This window comes from Panthera leo, chromosome E1 (genome assembly GCF_018350215.1).
Source record: "Panthera leo isolate Ple1 chromosome E1, P.leo_Ple1_pat1.1, whole genome shotgun sequence".
NCBI classification, from domain to species: Eukaryota; Metazoa; Chordata; class Mammalia; order Carnivora; family Felidae; genus Panthera; species Panthera leo.
Genome location: NC_056692.1, coordinates 13,832,662 through 13,846,375, shown reverse-complemented (window position 1 = coordinate 13,846,375; position 13,714 = coordinate 13,832,662). Strand labels below are relative to the sequence as shown.

The following is a 13,714-nucleotide window of genomic DNA, read 5'->3' as shown; positions in this document are numbered from 1 at the left end:
TCCAGAGGAAGAATACACATATCGACATAAAAACCAGCACACAGATGTTCCTGGCTATTCGTAATAGCTCAAGGTGGATAAATAAAATGTGGTATATCCATCAATGGGATACTTTTTTTTGCAATGAAAAGGAGTTGAACCACTGATACGTGCTACAACTTAGTTAACCTCGAAAAGACTATGCTAAGGGAAAGAAGCCAGTCACAAATCACAACACGTTGTGTGATTCCGTCTCTATGACACGTCTGGAAGAGGCAAATCCATAGAAACAGAAAGTAGATTAGTTGGTCGCCAGGGGCTGGGGGAGGGGGGGATGGGGAGTGATTAGGAGTGGGTCTGGAGTTGCTTTATGGGGGTCTCAAATGTTCTAAACTTAGATCGTGGTGATGGTTGTACAACTCTGTGAATATGCTAAAAACCACTGAATTACACACTTTAAGTGGGTGAATTGCACGTGGATGGTATCTCAGTAAGGTTGCTGTAAAAATAAAAGTGCATTGAGGACGAGGCCAGCTTGTCCCCAACAGGGGGCGCAGTAGAAATCGTGGGTGTCAGTACATGGTCTTTGTTAAACTACAGGAGAAGGAAGCCCTCGGGCCCTTGGCCGAGAGTAGCCCGTTTACCAAGGTGCCATTCCCAGCATAAAAGGCCACCTTGTCACACGGATCCAGGGAGCTCATATTGTGGTCTGTGTGAAGGGTGTCCCCTGGACTTATGCACGGTGACCCTGCCCACACTGCCAAGGAGTCCACGTGCACTGGGTTATTTGCCTGCTGTGGGAGTGGATGTTGTAGACCTCACTCCACCCCGCCTGTGGCCTGTTCTTGACTTAGAGCTCTGCCAAGGTGAGATGGCCAGCAAAAGTGGGGAGTGGACTTGGGCTCAGGAGGATCAGCGAGTTCTCTTGCTTGATAGCGCTTGGCTCATCCAAGAGCCTAGAATAGCCTGATGCAGCAGAAAACCCCACTCTCCATTGCTGTCTGAGTGGGGCTCAGGGAAGTGGCGGCTGTGCGCTGGTAGGCGTGCTGTGACCCCTCAGGCCCTATGGGGCCGAGAGCCTGTTGGCTGTCCTAGGCCTGGGGGTGGGGTGGAGGCTTAGGGGCCAGTCCCATGGCCTCACCCCTCTTCATTCCTGTTTCCTTAGTGACAGTGCATCCAGCAACCCCAAGACCCCGGATGGTGCACACTCTTCTCAAGAGATAAAGTCTGAGGCCTCATCCAATCCCAGCTCTCCGGAAATCTGCCCCAACAAGGAGAAGTAAGAGAGTGAGGGTGGGGGAAGGGCTGACTTTAGCCACTCGGAGCCCTGGAATATGCTCTCTGCTGACAGCCAGCATTTTTGCCTGGAGAATTCTCTGGAAACGTGAAAGGCAACAGGCAGGGGCATGGGGAGGCACTGGCGGGCCAGCTCAGTCTCTGCCAGGTCTGCCCTGCCGGTGAAGGGGGTCTCGCTGAGTGACCGGGGCCTGCCCCACTCCTGTTCCCACAGGCCCTTCATAAAGTTGAAGGAGAACGGCCGAGCCAACATCTCCCGCTCCTCCTCCAGCACCAGCAGCTTCAGCAGCACGGCGGGGGAGGGCGAGGCTATGGAGGAGTGTGACAGCGGGGTAGGTGTACCTCCATCCCGCCCTGGGGAGCAGGGCGGGGCGCCCTGGGCCCAGCCAGACCCCCGCTGTATGCATTAAACTAACTGCTGTGGGAAGAGCCCCACCCAGGCCCTGTGGGTAAAAGGGAAGGTAGGGAAGCAAGAGGTGGGCTCTCTGGGAGCAGTGGCTAGGGGGGTCTCCGCAGAGTGGCACCGGAGCGGCAGCAGGGGGCCAGAGGCTGCACTGAATGGTGTGTGTCCGTGCCATGGGGCTCCTGGCTGGAGAGGAGAGGGCCGGTGCTCTGTGTGGCCAGGCCAAGGGCACTTTGGGGGCAGGGTTAGGGGCGGCAGAAAGAGCAGGTCCAAGTGTGCCAGTGGGAGGCAGTGACCGCCCTGAGCTTGCTGGGGACCTGTGGCAGGCCTGCCATGGCGCGGGTCACCCTGTGGCGCCGCTGAGGACGGAGCTGGCCCTGCTCACCCAGCCTCTCTCCCCAGAGCAGCCAGCCGTCCACAACCTCACCCTTCAAGCAGGAGGTGTTTGTGTACAGCCCGTCCCCGAGCAGCGAAAGCCCCAGCCTGGGGGCGGCCGCCACCCCCATCATCATGAGCCGGAGTCCTACAGGTCAGTGACGTCTGGGCATGTGCACCATGAGGCTGGCGGGGGGAGGGGCCAGAGGCTATGTCCTGACCACTGTTCGTGGGCGTGAGCCCCAGCCACGCTCAGTCAGGCGGTTTCCGCTTCGGCCCCAAAGGGTGAGGCCCTTGAGCTCTGCTAGCCCGCTTCATCTGTTCATCAGCCTTAAGATACCTGTGTTCTTATTGTCTCCTTACTTGTGGGGAAACTGAGGCTCTGAAAGTGCAGTGATTTTTTTTGGTAGAGAAGTTGGGATTTGAAAGCCGAGGCTCTCTTGCCCCACCCCCGTTACTGATGCCGGGTGCCTCTGCCACGCTGTGACCTTGACAGTGCAAGGGTATGGAGCGGGAGGAGTGTGACAGGTGGAGGGGACCGCACATGGTTCCTTGGGCTGCGGTTCATCTAGGGGACAGGTGTGAGAGGAGACAGCACATAGGGTGCCAGGCTACGGCTCCCATGGAGACCCTGGCAAGGAGCTGGGTGTCATCCTGCTGGCGAGGGGAGCCTTGGAGGGTCTTAAGTGGAGCAGTGCCTTCTGGACTAGCGAGAGACTGTTTTGGTGGCCGCAGCTGGCAGAGTAGACAGGATTGATAGGGAGTGGGCGCAGAGAGAGAGACCAGCAAGGGGTCACAGCGGGCAGTGAGGGGTGGCTGGGCTGTGGATCAGGGGTGTCTGGAGAAATGGGAGAAGGATGTGGGTTCAAGATGCTGGTGGCAGAGTCTGCTTGGGATTCTCTCTCTCCCTCTCTGCCCCTGCCCCCCTTGTGTTTGCTCTCTTGCTGTCTCGAAATAAATAAATAAACTTAAAAAACAAAAAACAATTAAAAAGAAAAGAACTGTTAACCTCAATGTTTGTTAAATAACGGGAATAAAACAATAGTAAGAGGTTCTCAACCGGGGGGCACTCTTGCCTTCCCAGAGCATATTTAACGATATTGAGACATTTCTGATTTTCAGGATTGTGGGAGGAGACTGTGCTGCTAGCATCCAGTGGGTAGAGGTCAGGGATACTACTAAATATCCTACAAAGTACAGGGGCAGCACCCCCTCCCCCCCGCAAAGAATTATCTGGCCCCAAATGTCAATGAGCTGAGGCTGAGAAACGCTAGTCAAATGATAGAAACACAGAAAGAGCTGGTTCATGCGCTTGCTCTAGTCCTGCCCCCTGTGCCGGGCCACTGCAGAGCCCGGTTCTTATCCTGGTTGTGGCATTGATAGGTCCATCTCTCTGAGCCTCAGTTTCCTCATCTGTAAAGTGGGTAGTAATACAGATACTCTGATTTTTTAAAAATGACGCTTAATGAAATATTGAAGGAATGAATGAAACAATCTGTAACCAAGCCTGGCTCCTACTTGGTATTAGGTACATATCAAAATAAAGTTTTGAGTAATGGGAGGGTTAGAGAGTGTCTGCCACTTGCTGAAGGTCACCCAGGGCAGAAGGGCACCTTGAATGGGCCTGGTAACTCCATCTCCTCTTATCGTACCACACGGTATGTTGCCCTCAACCCCCTTCTCTGGCGCATTATGTAACCCCAGGGCTACTTCCTACTCCCAGCCTCGAAGAAGTTGTGCTGGGTACCTGCAGGACCAGGGTCAGTTTGCAGAGATCTGGAAAGTGTTTTGAACTGTTTGGCTGCGCCTGGGGAGAGATGGGGCCAGGGGGAGGGAGGTGCCCTCGGAGGACCTGACTTCCAGGCTTCTGTAGTCTCAGATGCCCCGACCGTTGGTCATATCACACCTGGGCTCCCTGGGACCCTGAGAGGGGACTGGCAGGTCATAGTGACAGGTACTCACGGTGCTGGGTGGGACCCCTTGATTCGAAGCACCAGAAATAAGTCAGCAGCCTCTGAGTGGAGGGTACTGACTTGCCGATTCCCTGGGCCAGAGGAAAACCACAAAGCCAAGTGGCCCTCCTGCCAGCAGCGTGCTGGGAAATGTTTAACAACTGGCTCTCCTGCTGTACACACACACACACACACACACACACACACACACACACACACACACACGTTTACTATAAACTTTACTGATACAGAGGATCTGAAGCACACAATTTATAAATAATAATCTTTATTATAAATCCCATATTCTTACTGATATTTCTCTAACCTTGGTATCTGTAGGCAACTAAAAGTTGCTGATGACCAACAGGTGTAGTTCTGACATGAATGATGATTGATATTTTGTCAGTGACACGTGCAACCTCTTTGCTGAATCAGATACCAGTTTTCAGATACTGGAAGGGTACGGACTCAGTTTTTGGCGCTGCTTATAATGTAATGGCTACAGACACAATGCATTTTCACATTTAATTGACATTTTTCGCGTTTTCTCAGGGGAAGCCTAGACAACAAAACAATAAGTCAAGCCCTGGTTTTGTAGCATTTGCTGATTTCTTTGGTGTAAATGCTCCTGCCGTGGCTGATCTCAGGCTAGCGGTGAGCTGCGGAGTTGGGAAGGAGCACCAGACAGGCACCGTGGACATAAATAGCCCGAGGAGAGTAGATCGTAATAAAATGCAGAGAAATAATTGGGAAGTGATGACTTCTGAGTGTTTATTACCTTTTGTAAAAAAATGTTTATTTATTTTGGGGGGGGAGGGGCAGAGAGAGAGGGAGACAGAATCCCAAGCAGGCCCCGTGCTGTCAGCACAGAGCCCCACATGAGGCTCGAGCTCACGAACAGTGAGATCATGACCTGAGCTGAGACCGAGAGTCTGATGCTTAATCGACTGAGTCACCCAGGCACCCCTATTTAGTACCTTTGACGAATATAATTTATGGAATTGTAAGCTTATATAGTTTGATTTTTTAAAAAATGACTGGGTTTACCAACTAGCTCGCATTTCTGAAAACTTAAAGAGTTGGCTTTGACAAATTGCTGCAAGTCAGCCGGAGTGCTCGGGGGAGGGAGAAGGCCCTGCTCCTGCCCCCACCCCCACCCCCCGGGCGGCACCCCTGCCCCAGACACACAGCCCCGGTGACCTCTACAGCCTCGCCGTCTTTTCACGGAGGCTTCTGTTTTTCCTAGATACCAAAAGCAGAAACTCCCCGAGGTCAAACCTGAAATTCCGCTTTGATAAGCTCAGCCATGCCAGCTCTAGTGCGGTAAGAATCCAGGGGGGGTGAGGGTAGTGGGCGGAGCCTCCTGCATCCCGTATTCCAACCTCCTCCAAAACTCAGCTGTCCTTTCTGGGGGCCTGGGGAAGGGGGTGCCTCACACATCACAGGGGGTGGAGGAGGAAAACTCTGGTCAGGTCTAGGGGTGATGCTGAGGTCCTGCATGGTGCAGGCATCAGCCTGGGGGCTGCCAGCCACCTCTGCCACACCTCCTGTGAGGTGAGTCACACCCTTGGACACACACCAGGTGTGAGCTGGGAAATGCTGGCTCCTGGGGCCTCATGCCCCTTCCTGAGCTCACCAGGGAGTTGAAAGCTGGGTGCACAGAAGCTGGAGATTATGTTGTCTAGTTGTTTAAAACTCTTACATGGGTTTTTCTTGAAACAGGGTCACTAATGTGAAAGAGGATTCCTTCGCTTGTCAAAGGTGGGTTGAGTGTTTGTCCTGCTTTGGCCACGTGGCAAAGTGTGTCCACTCTAAGACCAGGGAACTAGTGGCCTGATAACCTGAGAATGGCCAAAGAGATCCTGACAGCTGGAGAGGGCCGGTCGCTTCTTCCCCGAAGCTTCTGTGATGGGGCGCAGGTCTGGATGCGGAGGATTGCAGGTGGTCTCCGGTGTGGCTGGGGAGAGTTTCCTGATAGGATTGGGCCAGGCTCACCCAGTTGGTCTCCCTGCCCTGGGAGGAGCCTGGTTCCAGCAGGCAGGGGGGCTGTAGCCCAGAGCGGGCCTCCCTGCCCTGGACGGGGGATTCCGCAATTTGCCCCCCTTGCCTCCCTGTTCTTGGCAGCTTTCCCTCCTTGTGTCTTTGGCCAGGGTTCTGGGCTGAAATGTGTCCCCCCATCATGTTCAGAGGTGCCCTAGCCCCCTAAACACTGTACTGGATGACCCCGGGGAGGACTTCCGTTCCAGCTGTGTGGTTTTCAGCAGAGCAGGGCATGGGTCCAGTTTGACAACACTGAGGCCTGACCTCCTGCTGGTAAAGTTACTGGAGACCCATTTGAATGCCCATTCCTTTTCCTGCCATGGGGCTCCCGGGGACAGGGGGTGTGAGTCACAGCTGGAACCAAGGCGGGGTGGGGGCACAGCTCCTCTCACTTTATATAAACCTGATCTATGAAAAGGCAGAAGGGACCGTGGGAATTCTAATGCTCACCTTTACCCCCTGTCATGTACATCTGATGCCTCTGTTCATCAAGTCCGTGTTTATGCCCAACTTTTCAGGCTGCGTAACCTTCGGTCCCCTTGTGTTTGGCCCATCCTGTCACAAGCACATCAGTGGGCTATAGCCTTGGGCGCACGCTCTCCTCTTCCTTACCCACCGTTTGGTCACCATCTCCCTCCTTCTGTCCTCCAGGGAAGCCCCGATTCTGTCTTGGAGAAGGCTCCTGTTCCAGCAGTTTGGGGGTGCCATCCACTACTCTGACCGTCACAGTCCTGCTGCTCCACCGGCCACCTTCCCACCAGACCAGTTATCTGTCCCAGTGTCCCGATCCGGCCACCGTCCTGCCTGTCCCCTTGCCGAGGCACCCTGCAAGCACTTCCCCTTCTCCGGACAAGGCCTCGTTCCTCCGGGCTCCCCCTGCACCTGACTGCCCCATGTGATGTGTGTCTGGGTCCTTCGTCATCTTGTTTTGTCCGTAGAGGAAAGAGTCGGGCAAGGGAGGGAATGTGGGTCCTAGGGACTTGGTCACAGACAGGGAGGCAAAGAGGGTGGTGAGGTGGGGGGCGGAGGCCACCGGTGGGAAGCCGCACCCGGAGAGGGGCAGCACTGGATGTGACAGGTGCGGTGAATACACGTAGTCGTGGCGGAGGGACCACTTTCCCGGGAACAGAGATTTGTAGCAGCCCTCCAAGGTGTCCTGATCGAAACCAGCTGTGTTGCCCCCACAACCGTGTGCTTCTGTGCTAGAAACTTCTTCCTTGCCCACTTGCTGACCTCAGGCCCGGCGCCGCCTCTGTCCCTGCTGCCGTCAGCTGACCGAGACTGAGCTGGGCGTGCGTGAGGTGGCGCCGTGCTCTTCCTCAGCGGCAGCCCGGTGGCCGTTGCTGTGGGAGAAGCCCCGTGCCTACGTCTCTGCTCGGGGCAGGTGTTTTCCCCAAGAAGGGGCGGGCAGCCCAGAGAGGGAAGGAATTCGGGGAGAGCAAGCTGGCAAGTCGTGCTCTGGGGCCTCGGCTGTGGGGGACTTTGGGGCCGCGTGCTGGGCTGGGTCTCTGCTGGCTGTAGAGGCTCGTGGAAGAGTTACTTCAGCCCACCGCCTGGGGCAGAGCCGGGGAGGCCGCATGGGGCACGAGCTGTTAGGCTTGGCCAGGCCCGGGTGTGGGCACAGAATGTAGGTGTGAAGGAAGGGGCGACGTCCTTCTGCAGCTTGTCCTCCTGGCATCTGCGGGGGGCCCAGGGCTACCTTGGGGGCTCTTCCCAGCTGCTGTGCCCTCTGGCCATGTTGGCGCTTGGTCCCCCAATCTTCTTCAGTCACGACTCTGCAGGCAGTGGTCCCGTTGGTGAGATTTGTACCACCTGGGCCCCCGGGGGGTGCACTTCAGACGCTGCCTGCCCCCTGCCCGCTCGGGCAGAGCCAGCCCACTCTCAGGAGCGGCCCCATATTCGTGCTTCTTGCCCTTCCCCGTGTGCGGTGTGAAAGGTCGTTTCTGCTGACTGGCCCTGCTGGGGGTTAAGGCGGGTGTGAAGTAAAACGAGTAAAACATGGAGTCTGAGGAGCAGAGCCTCGGAGGTGCTACGGCTTCAAGTGCACGTTGGGACACAGGACAGCCAGGGCGACTCAGGCTGGCTTCCTACTTCAATGAGCAGACGACAAGGATTTCTACCAGATGTTTTCTTTGCGGTGGGATCTGGGCCTATTCCCAAGTCAAAGCGGCCCCAAGTCAATGTTCTACTTGTTTTTGACCGATGCGACAATTCCCCTGTTGCTTTTGCCATCAGAGCAAAACCTTGACCCTTCGTCTCTCACTCATGTGGACGTTGTCGGGTCCTGTTTGCAAGCTGGGCGGGCCTCTCCCCTCACACTCTGGGAAACGTGTTTACTTAAAATACTAGTCCGGTGAAATTTCTTCTAGTGAGAAGGTCAACAAATGTCTGTGTAGCTTTTATTAAAAGTCACTGTAGCGGCACCCGCTGCTGGCACGAGGTCTGCGGATTCTGGCAGCATTTTGTTGGCTGAGTTTCTGAAGGATCTTGGAAGGTCAAGCTGCATTTTTTAAAAAAAACCGATTCCAGGTTCTGGTTTGCTTCTCTGGATAGCTGGTATTTACAGCTGCTTGGTGGTTATGCTGTGTTGTGTTGTGGTCTGGGGGTCCTTTGGAGTTTCCAGGTTGTCCCCACCCTGTCCTACTTGGGAACCTCATACCCTCCTTCCTCCACTGCTCTGGCTGCTGCTCCCGCAGCCCCCACTGCCTGGGAGGGCTTTGCCCCTGCCTCTGAGCCGGTGGCCAGGAAGGTGGGGCGTGTCCAGAGAAACAGAGGCATAGGTGTGCTCCCTACGAAGCAGGCCTGAGAAGTGGTTCTCTGCCTTCTTATGTTACTAGGGGTACGTTGGACTGGATCCAAAATGTCCTTCCTCTGGGTCCTGTCTTACCTTCTCTAGAAAGCCCATCCTATGGCTTCTAGAGTATACATGACCAGCCCCGCTGAGGTCCTAGGGCTGAGGGGGAGGAGGAGAGCGGGGAGTGGACAGTCTTAACCTCACCCCTGTAGACCGTGGGGCAGGCAGCGCGGGTTCCTGGAGGCTCCTTCCCCCATATTCTCCTGCATCTGCTTGGCCCAAAACTTCCTTTCATTGCTGCGCCCAGTCTTGGGGCTCAAAGATTTGCTCAAGTCTCATTGGTCCCTGTGACCAGACTAATTCTGACGGTGCTCGTGCTGGTATTCGAGGTGCTCTGCTTGTGATCTGGACACAGGAGAGGTGTTTCCTGGACACCTCTCTGCTTCTGGGAACTGCCTGACTCACGGGAGAAATGATATTTGTCAGGCTCTGTAGGGTATCCATTTGCCTCCGCTCAGTTGATGCTTAAAAGCAGAGGCAGAAAGAGCTTGAGAGAGAAGATCTTAGCTAGAGTTTCTAATGAATGGAAAATGATGAATGAGTGAAAAATGAATGAAAAACATTCTGTGGTTCAGCCTCGTTGGCATCATCTCCGTGTCCCAGCCTTCTGGGTCCCTTTTGACATCTAATCCATCCAGATCATCATCCAGCCGAGAAACCTCAGCCCCCGTGGGGAAGTAACTCGGTGGAGATCACACAACCAGCGAGTGGCAAAGCTGGGATTAGAACCCACGACCCAGGGCCCTTTCGTCTGCTCCACCTACGTGGTCCCTTCAACAAGTGGCTGCATTTGCCGGGGCCCTGAGTTTTGGAGGAGCCTTGCTGATGCCTGGGCACTGGTTGGGAGCTGTCAGCAGTCAGGGTGGGGCCTCAGTCTCTGTTCTTTTCATTAGGAGGGATAGTCTCTCAGTTTTTCAGTGAGGGCCCTGGGGTTTTGGATGCAGCTTGAGCAGAGAAAACCTGGAGGGCAAGAGATTTTAGTGGACTTTTCCAGGTAATGTCCATTCTTCAACTACCCTGTAGGGGTGGGGGCCAGGGCAGAGATGGAGTTAATTAACGCTCAGTTTCCCCCCTTAAGTTAAGGAAAATGGTAGAAGAAAACTCTCCTATTCTCCCCGACCCTTAAACAAAGGTGGTTAATAAAAATGTAGGCTCATGTGACGAGGTGGGATGAGAGCCACCGTCACTTCTTACCCTGGCTGTTTAAAGTGCCAATGCAAACACTACCTTCTTCATTTGATTCTGAGTCAACAGAGACAGGTCGTCGTGGGGGATAGTCAGGGGTCAAGTAGGTGGCTGGCAGGGACCCAGCCATACAGCCATGCTTGGGACCCCACGGCTTCTCCCCAGATCTCTAGCTCCCTTTCTCAAAAGTGAGGGTGGGTCAGTGGAGTTTGCCAAGGCTGCGAAGGAACATTCTATAAGCCCTGATATCTGTTTTTACCACTAGCCCCTTGCCCACCCCAACCCCACATCTCCTTCCTTTCAGCTGGCCCATCTACCCCTTTGGGAGGAAGGAGACCACCCGCACTAGGGCCAAGGACAGTGGAGCCCTGCCTAGTGAGAGGCTCTTGGGGCAGTGGCTCTGTCCTGTGCCTTACCAGCCCTGGAGAGAGGGTGTTTGTCTGAAAGACTGGAATTTAAATGCCATCATCTTTGATTTTGTGATATTTCCACTTGGAACGGTCAGTTCCTCCTTCCCACTCCTTAGCATGTATGCCAACTCTCCCCTGTCATGGGCGTTCCCCTTCTACGCTCCAGCCCGGGGATTGCTGGTGTTCTAGTGTGAAGAGATTCCTTTGTGTGATAGAACCTCAGAAGTGTAGCTTGGAAATGATGATCCATGTGATGATGACTTTTCTTTCTTTCCTCTTCTTGAGGAGGTGATTCGTAGACCCCGACTGCCTATGTAATGTAAATAATGTACATTTAATTTATTGCTATGGTAGCACATTGTATTTGTTAATGTATAAAACAAATTCTAAAAGGTTGACAAATGTATATTTTGTTGCTTAAATGTGTCTTTGCAGAAATTGACAATAAATAACATATTTTGTGTCCATCATTGTTCAGACTTCTTTGCTTGGGGCCCCGAGCCCTGAGCATCGTCATTCATCAGAGCTTGAATACTGGCAGCCCGCGGGGCACATCTGGCCTGTAGATGTATTAGTTTGGCCTGAAACGTGTTTTTAAAATACTTGAATTCGTTGCCAATGTTTAGAAAACAGTTGATGTTTAGACCGCAATTAAAATGAAAAAACAAAAAACCCAACCTAGAAATTTCATATAAAATGTAAATTTTCTGCTTCTCATAAAAACCAGTTGTTGGATCTTCCTAGGAGTGCCACAAAATTGGTCAGCACTCCTTAGTGGCTACCCCTTTGGTGAGACCTGAGGCCCTGCAGTCCCCACCATTCTCTATTGTTTACACCTGGAACGTTCCATTCATCCCTGTTGTTTGCTTCGCCCCTGTAGGCATCTGAGTTTGAGACCCCTGCTATCCATGATTTGTCTCCATTCTGCAGTTTTCTTCCTTCTGCTATTTTTCTACAGTCCCAATTTACCTCTTCAAGGATTCCTTTATGATTAAATGCCCTCTCTCCTCTCCACCTTTGACTCCCAAAGGGCCATGCTCTTATGTACGTTTTGCTCTCAGTGCTTGGATATAGGTTTAGAAGTAATATCTGTATCTTTTGTATCTTAAGAAATTTGAAGGCAGGGAACAGGCCTTTTATCTGCTGGGACTTGGTTGTGTGATCTTGGGCAAGTGACTTCTCTGCGTTTGCATTTTCTTTTGTGTATAATCAGAAAAATAACCCACAAGCAAAACATGAGGATGAAGTCAATTCATAATGGGGAAAGAACCTTGAAAAAAATGGCAAGTGTTATTCAAGCACGAGGTTCAATAATAATTGTTATTATAATAGCAGTAGATGACTCACTGGAGGCTTACCGTGAGCTCGTGAGCTGAGTGTTTTACGTGTGCACTCAGTCCTATAACATGACTGCTAGTTCCTAAAAATCACAATGCGGGGGCACCTGGGTGGCTCAGGTTGATTAAGTGTCCGACTTTGGCCCAGGTTGTGATCTCGCAGTTCACGGGTTTGAGCCCTGTGTTGGGCCTGGAGCCTGCTTCAGATTCTGTCTCCCTCTCTCTGCTCCTTCCCAGCTTGCGCTCCATCTCTTCAAAAATAAACATTAAAAAAAAAAAAGATGATTGGAGAGGTCCTTAAAAAAAATAAACATTAAAAAAATAAAAATCACAAGGCTAAGCAAAAACTATGCAAGCACAAGGCTTATGGAAAATGGGGCTAGGGACACAACAAACACTGTCAGTGATACATAAAAAGGAGGTTGATGACAATGGTAGCAAAGTTTTACATATGTTAAATGATTAAGAAATCAATACTACAATAAATACAGCTTTTTACTTTGAAACAGACCTGAAGTAGTTTGTGGAGTCAGGCACTGGAAGGACCGCCGCGTGTGGGTTATTGTGGAGAGGCGGAATGAGTTTTCTGCAGTTGGACCGACAGTGGGAACACCAGATGTGTCTGGGTGTGGCTCCCAACACATGGTTCGCCAGAGTAGCTGGCAGCTGTGAGGTGGGTGCTGAGTGATTTGTGCGTTCCCATGCAGCTTGATTCAGCTGGGCGTGGTTTTCTCGGTTCACCTAGTATTTCTCATGGACGAGTTGTGTAATCAAATGTGAAGTTTGTGTTACACTCGAATTTTCCCCATGATATATCTATCAATTGCATTGGACCAAATTTCCATTTGCAAAACAAGTGTCAGCAGCAGAATGGACTGTATGATCTCATTTAGACATCCAGGCAACCCGTTCAGGCAGGCATATTATTATTATCCCCGTTTCACTTAAAGAATCAGAATCAAATTTCAGTTTGGAATCTAAATTTGATGCAGATTTAATGGATGTGCTGACGTCAACCTGAAGGCAAGTTTTGGACTGTGGGGTTCTAGACGCACAGGGATGCACCCGGGAGAGTATGTTCCAGCTCTCTGGTGTCCCTGCCCAGCTTGGAGTCCGCATCTGCTGTCCTGGAATCCGCATCTGCCGCTTCCCGGGCTGCTGTCGTCATGCCCTTGCCGTGTGGCGCCTCATCCGAGCCCTGGGTCTCAGAGTTTAGCTTCTGTGGAGACCCTATGGCTGCAGGTGAAGACACATCTTTCACACAGACACCCCATTGCCGTCTCCACCGCAGGATTTGGCTGCTTCCTGGGTTCAAGCCTTCTTCTTGGAAGGTGGGGGATCCCTGATTCCCCAGAGCCTTTGTGGAGGTTGAACATCTTGTGCCTGTGTGGGAAAGTGCTATAGGGGGCACAACATTCAGGTGGGCCAGTTACCGTCCCTCCAAACCTTCGGATCCTCCTAGGGCCCTGCAAGCTCACCTTTCATCTGGGTTCTGTGTTTACGTGTTCCCTCCACTAGATGGGGCGCACCTCCAGGTGAAGGCTCATTCTTAGGCCTCCAGAAACCTGTTCTCCCCACCTCAGTGTCCGGCAGCTCATAGCAGCCCCTGAACATCTTGGGGGCCATTATTCTTCCTGCCGCACGGGGAAAGGCTTTCCTGAGGCGCCTGCTCAGGCCACACTCAGGTTTTCCTTCAATCTCTCTCTGTCTCTCTCTTTCTTTTTTAATTTATTTAAGAGAGAGGGCGAGGAGCAGAGAGAGGGAGAGACAGACTCCTAAGCAGGCTCTGTGCTGTCAGCTCAGAGCCCCATGCAGGACTTGAACTCATAAACTGTGAGATCATGACCTGAGCCGAAATCGAGAGTCAGATGCTTAACTGCCCG

At 52.6% G+C, this 13,714-nt stretch overlaps 1 protein-coding gene across 4 annotated transcripts in view; it reads left to right on the top strand.

Annotated features, from left to right (window-relative positions):
* RAP1GAP2 (RAP1 GTPase activating protein 2) overlaps positions 1-11,948 on the top strand; it is a 191,363-nt gene extending 179,415 nt beyond the window's left edge. For 2 of the 4 annotated variants that reach the window (XM_042914756.1, XM_042914755.1), the window contains 6 exons: positions 1,145-1,258; positions 1,490-1,607; positions 2,081-2,207; positions 5,252-5,328; positions 5,728-5,766; positions 6,697-11,948. In XM_042914756.1, the coding sequence (XP_042770690.1) occupies positions 1,145-1,258; positions 1,490-1,607; positions 2,081-2,207; positions 5,252-5,328; positions 5,728-5,736 (445 nt within the window). In that variant the 3' untranslated portion in view covers positions 5,737-5,766; positions 6,697-11,948. The remainder of the gene's footprint in view (positions 1-1,144; positions 1,259-1,489; positions 1,608-2,080; positions 2,208-5,251; positions 5,329-5,727; positions 5,767-6,696) is intronic. The other 2 variants (XR_006196347.1, XM_042914757.1) reach the window with 2 other exon arrangements.
* The last annotated feature ends 1,766 nt before the right edge of the window (positions 11,949-13,714 follow it).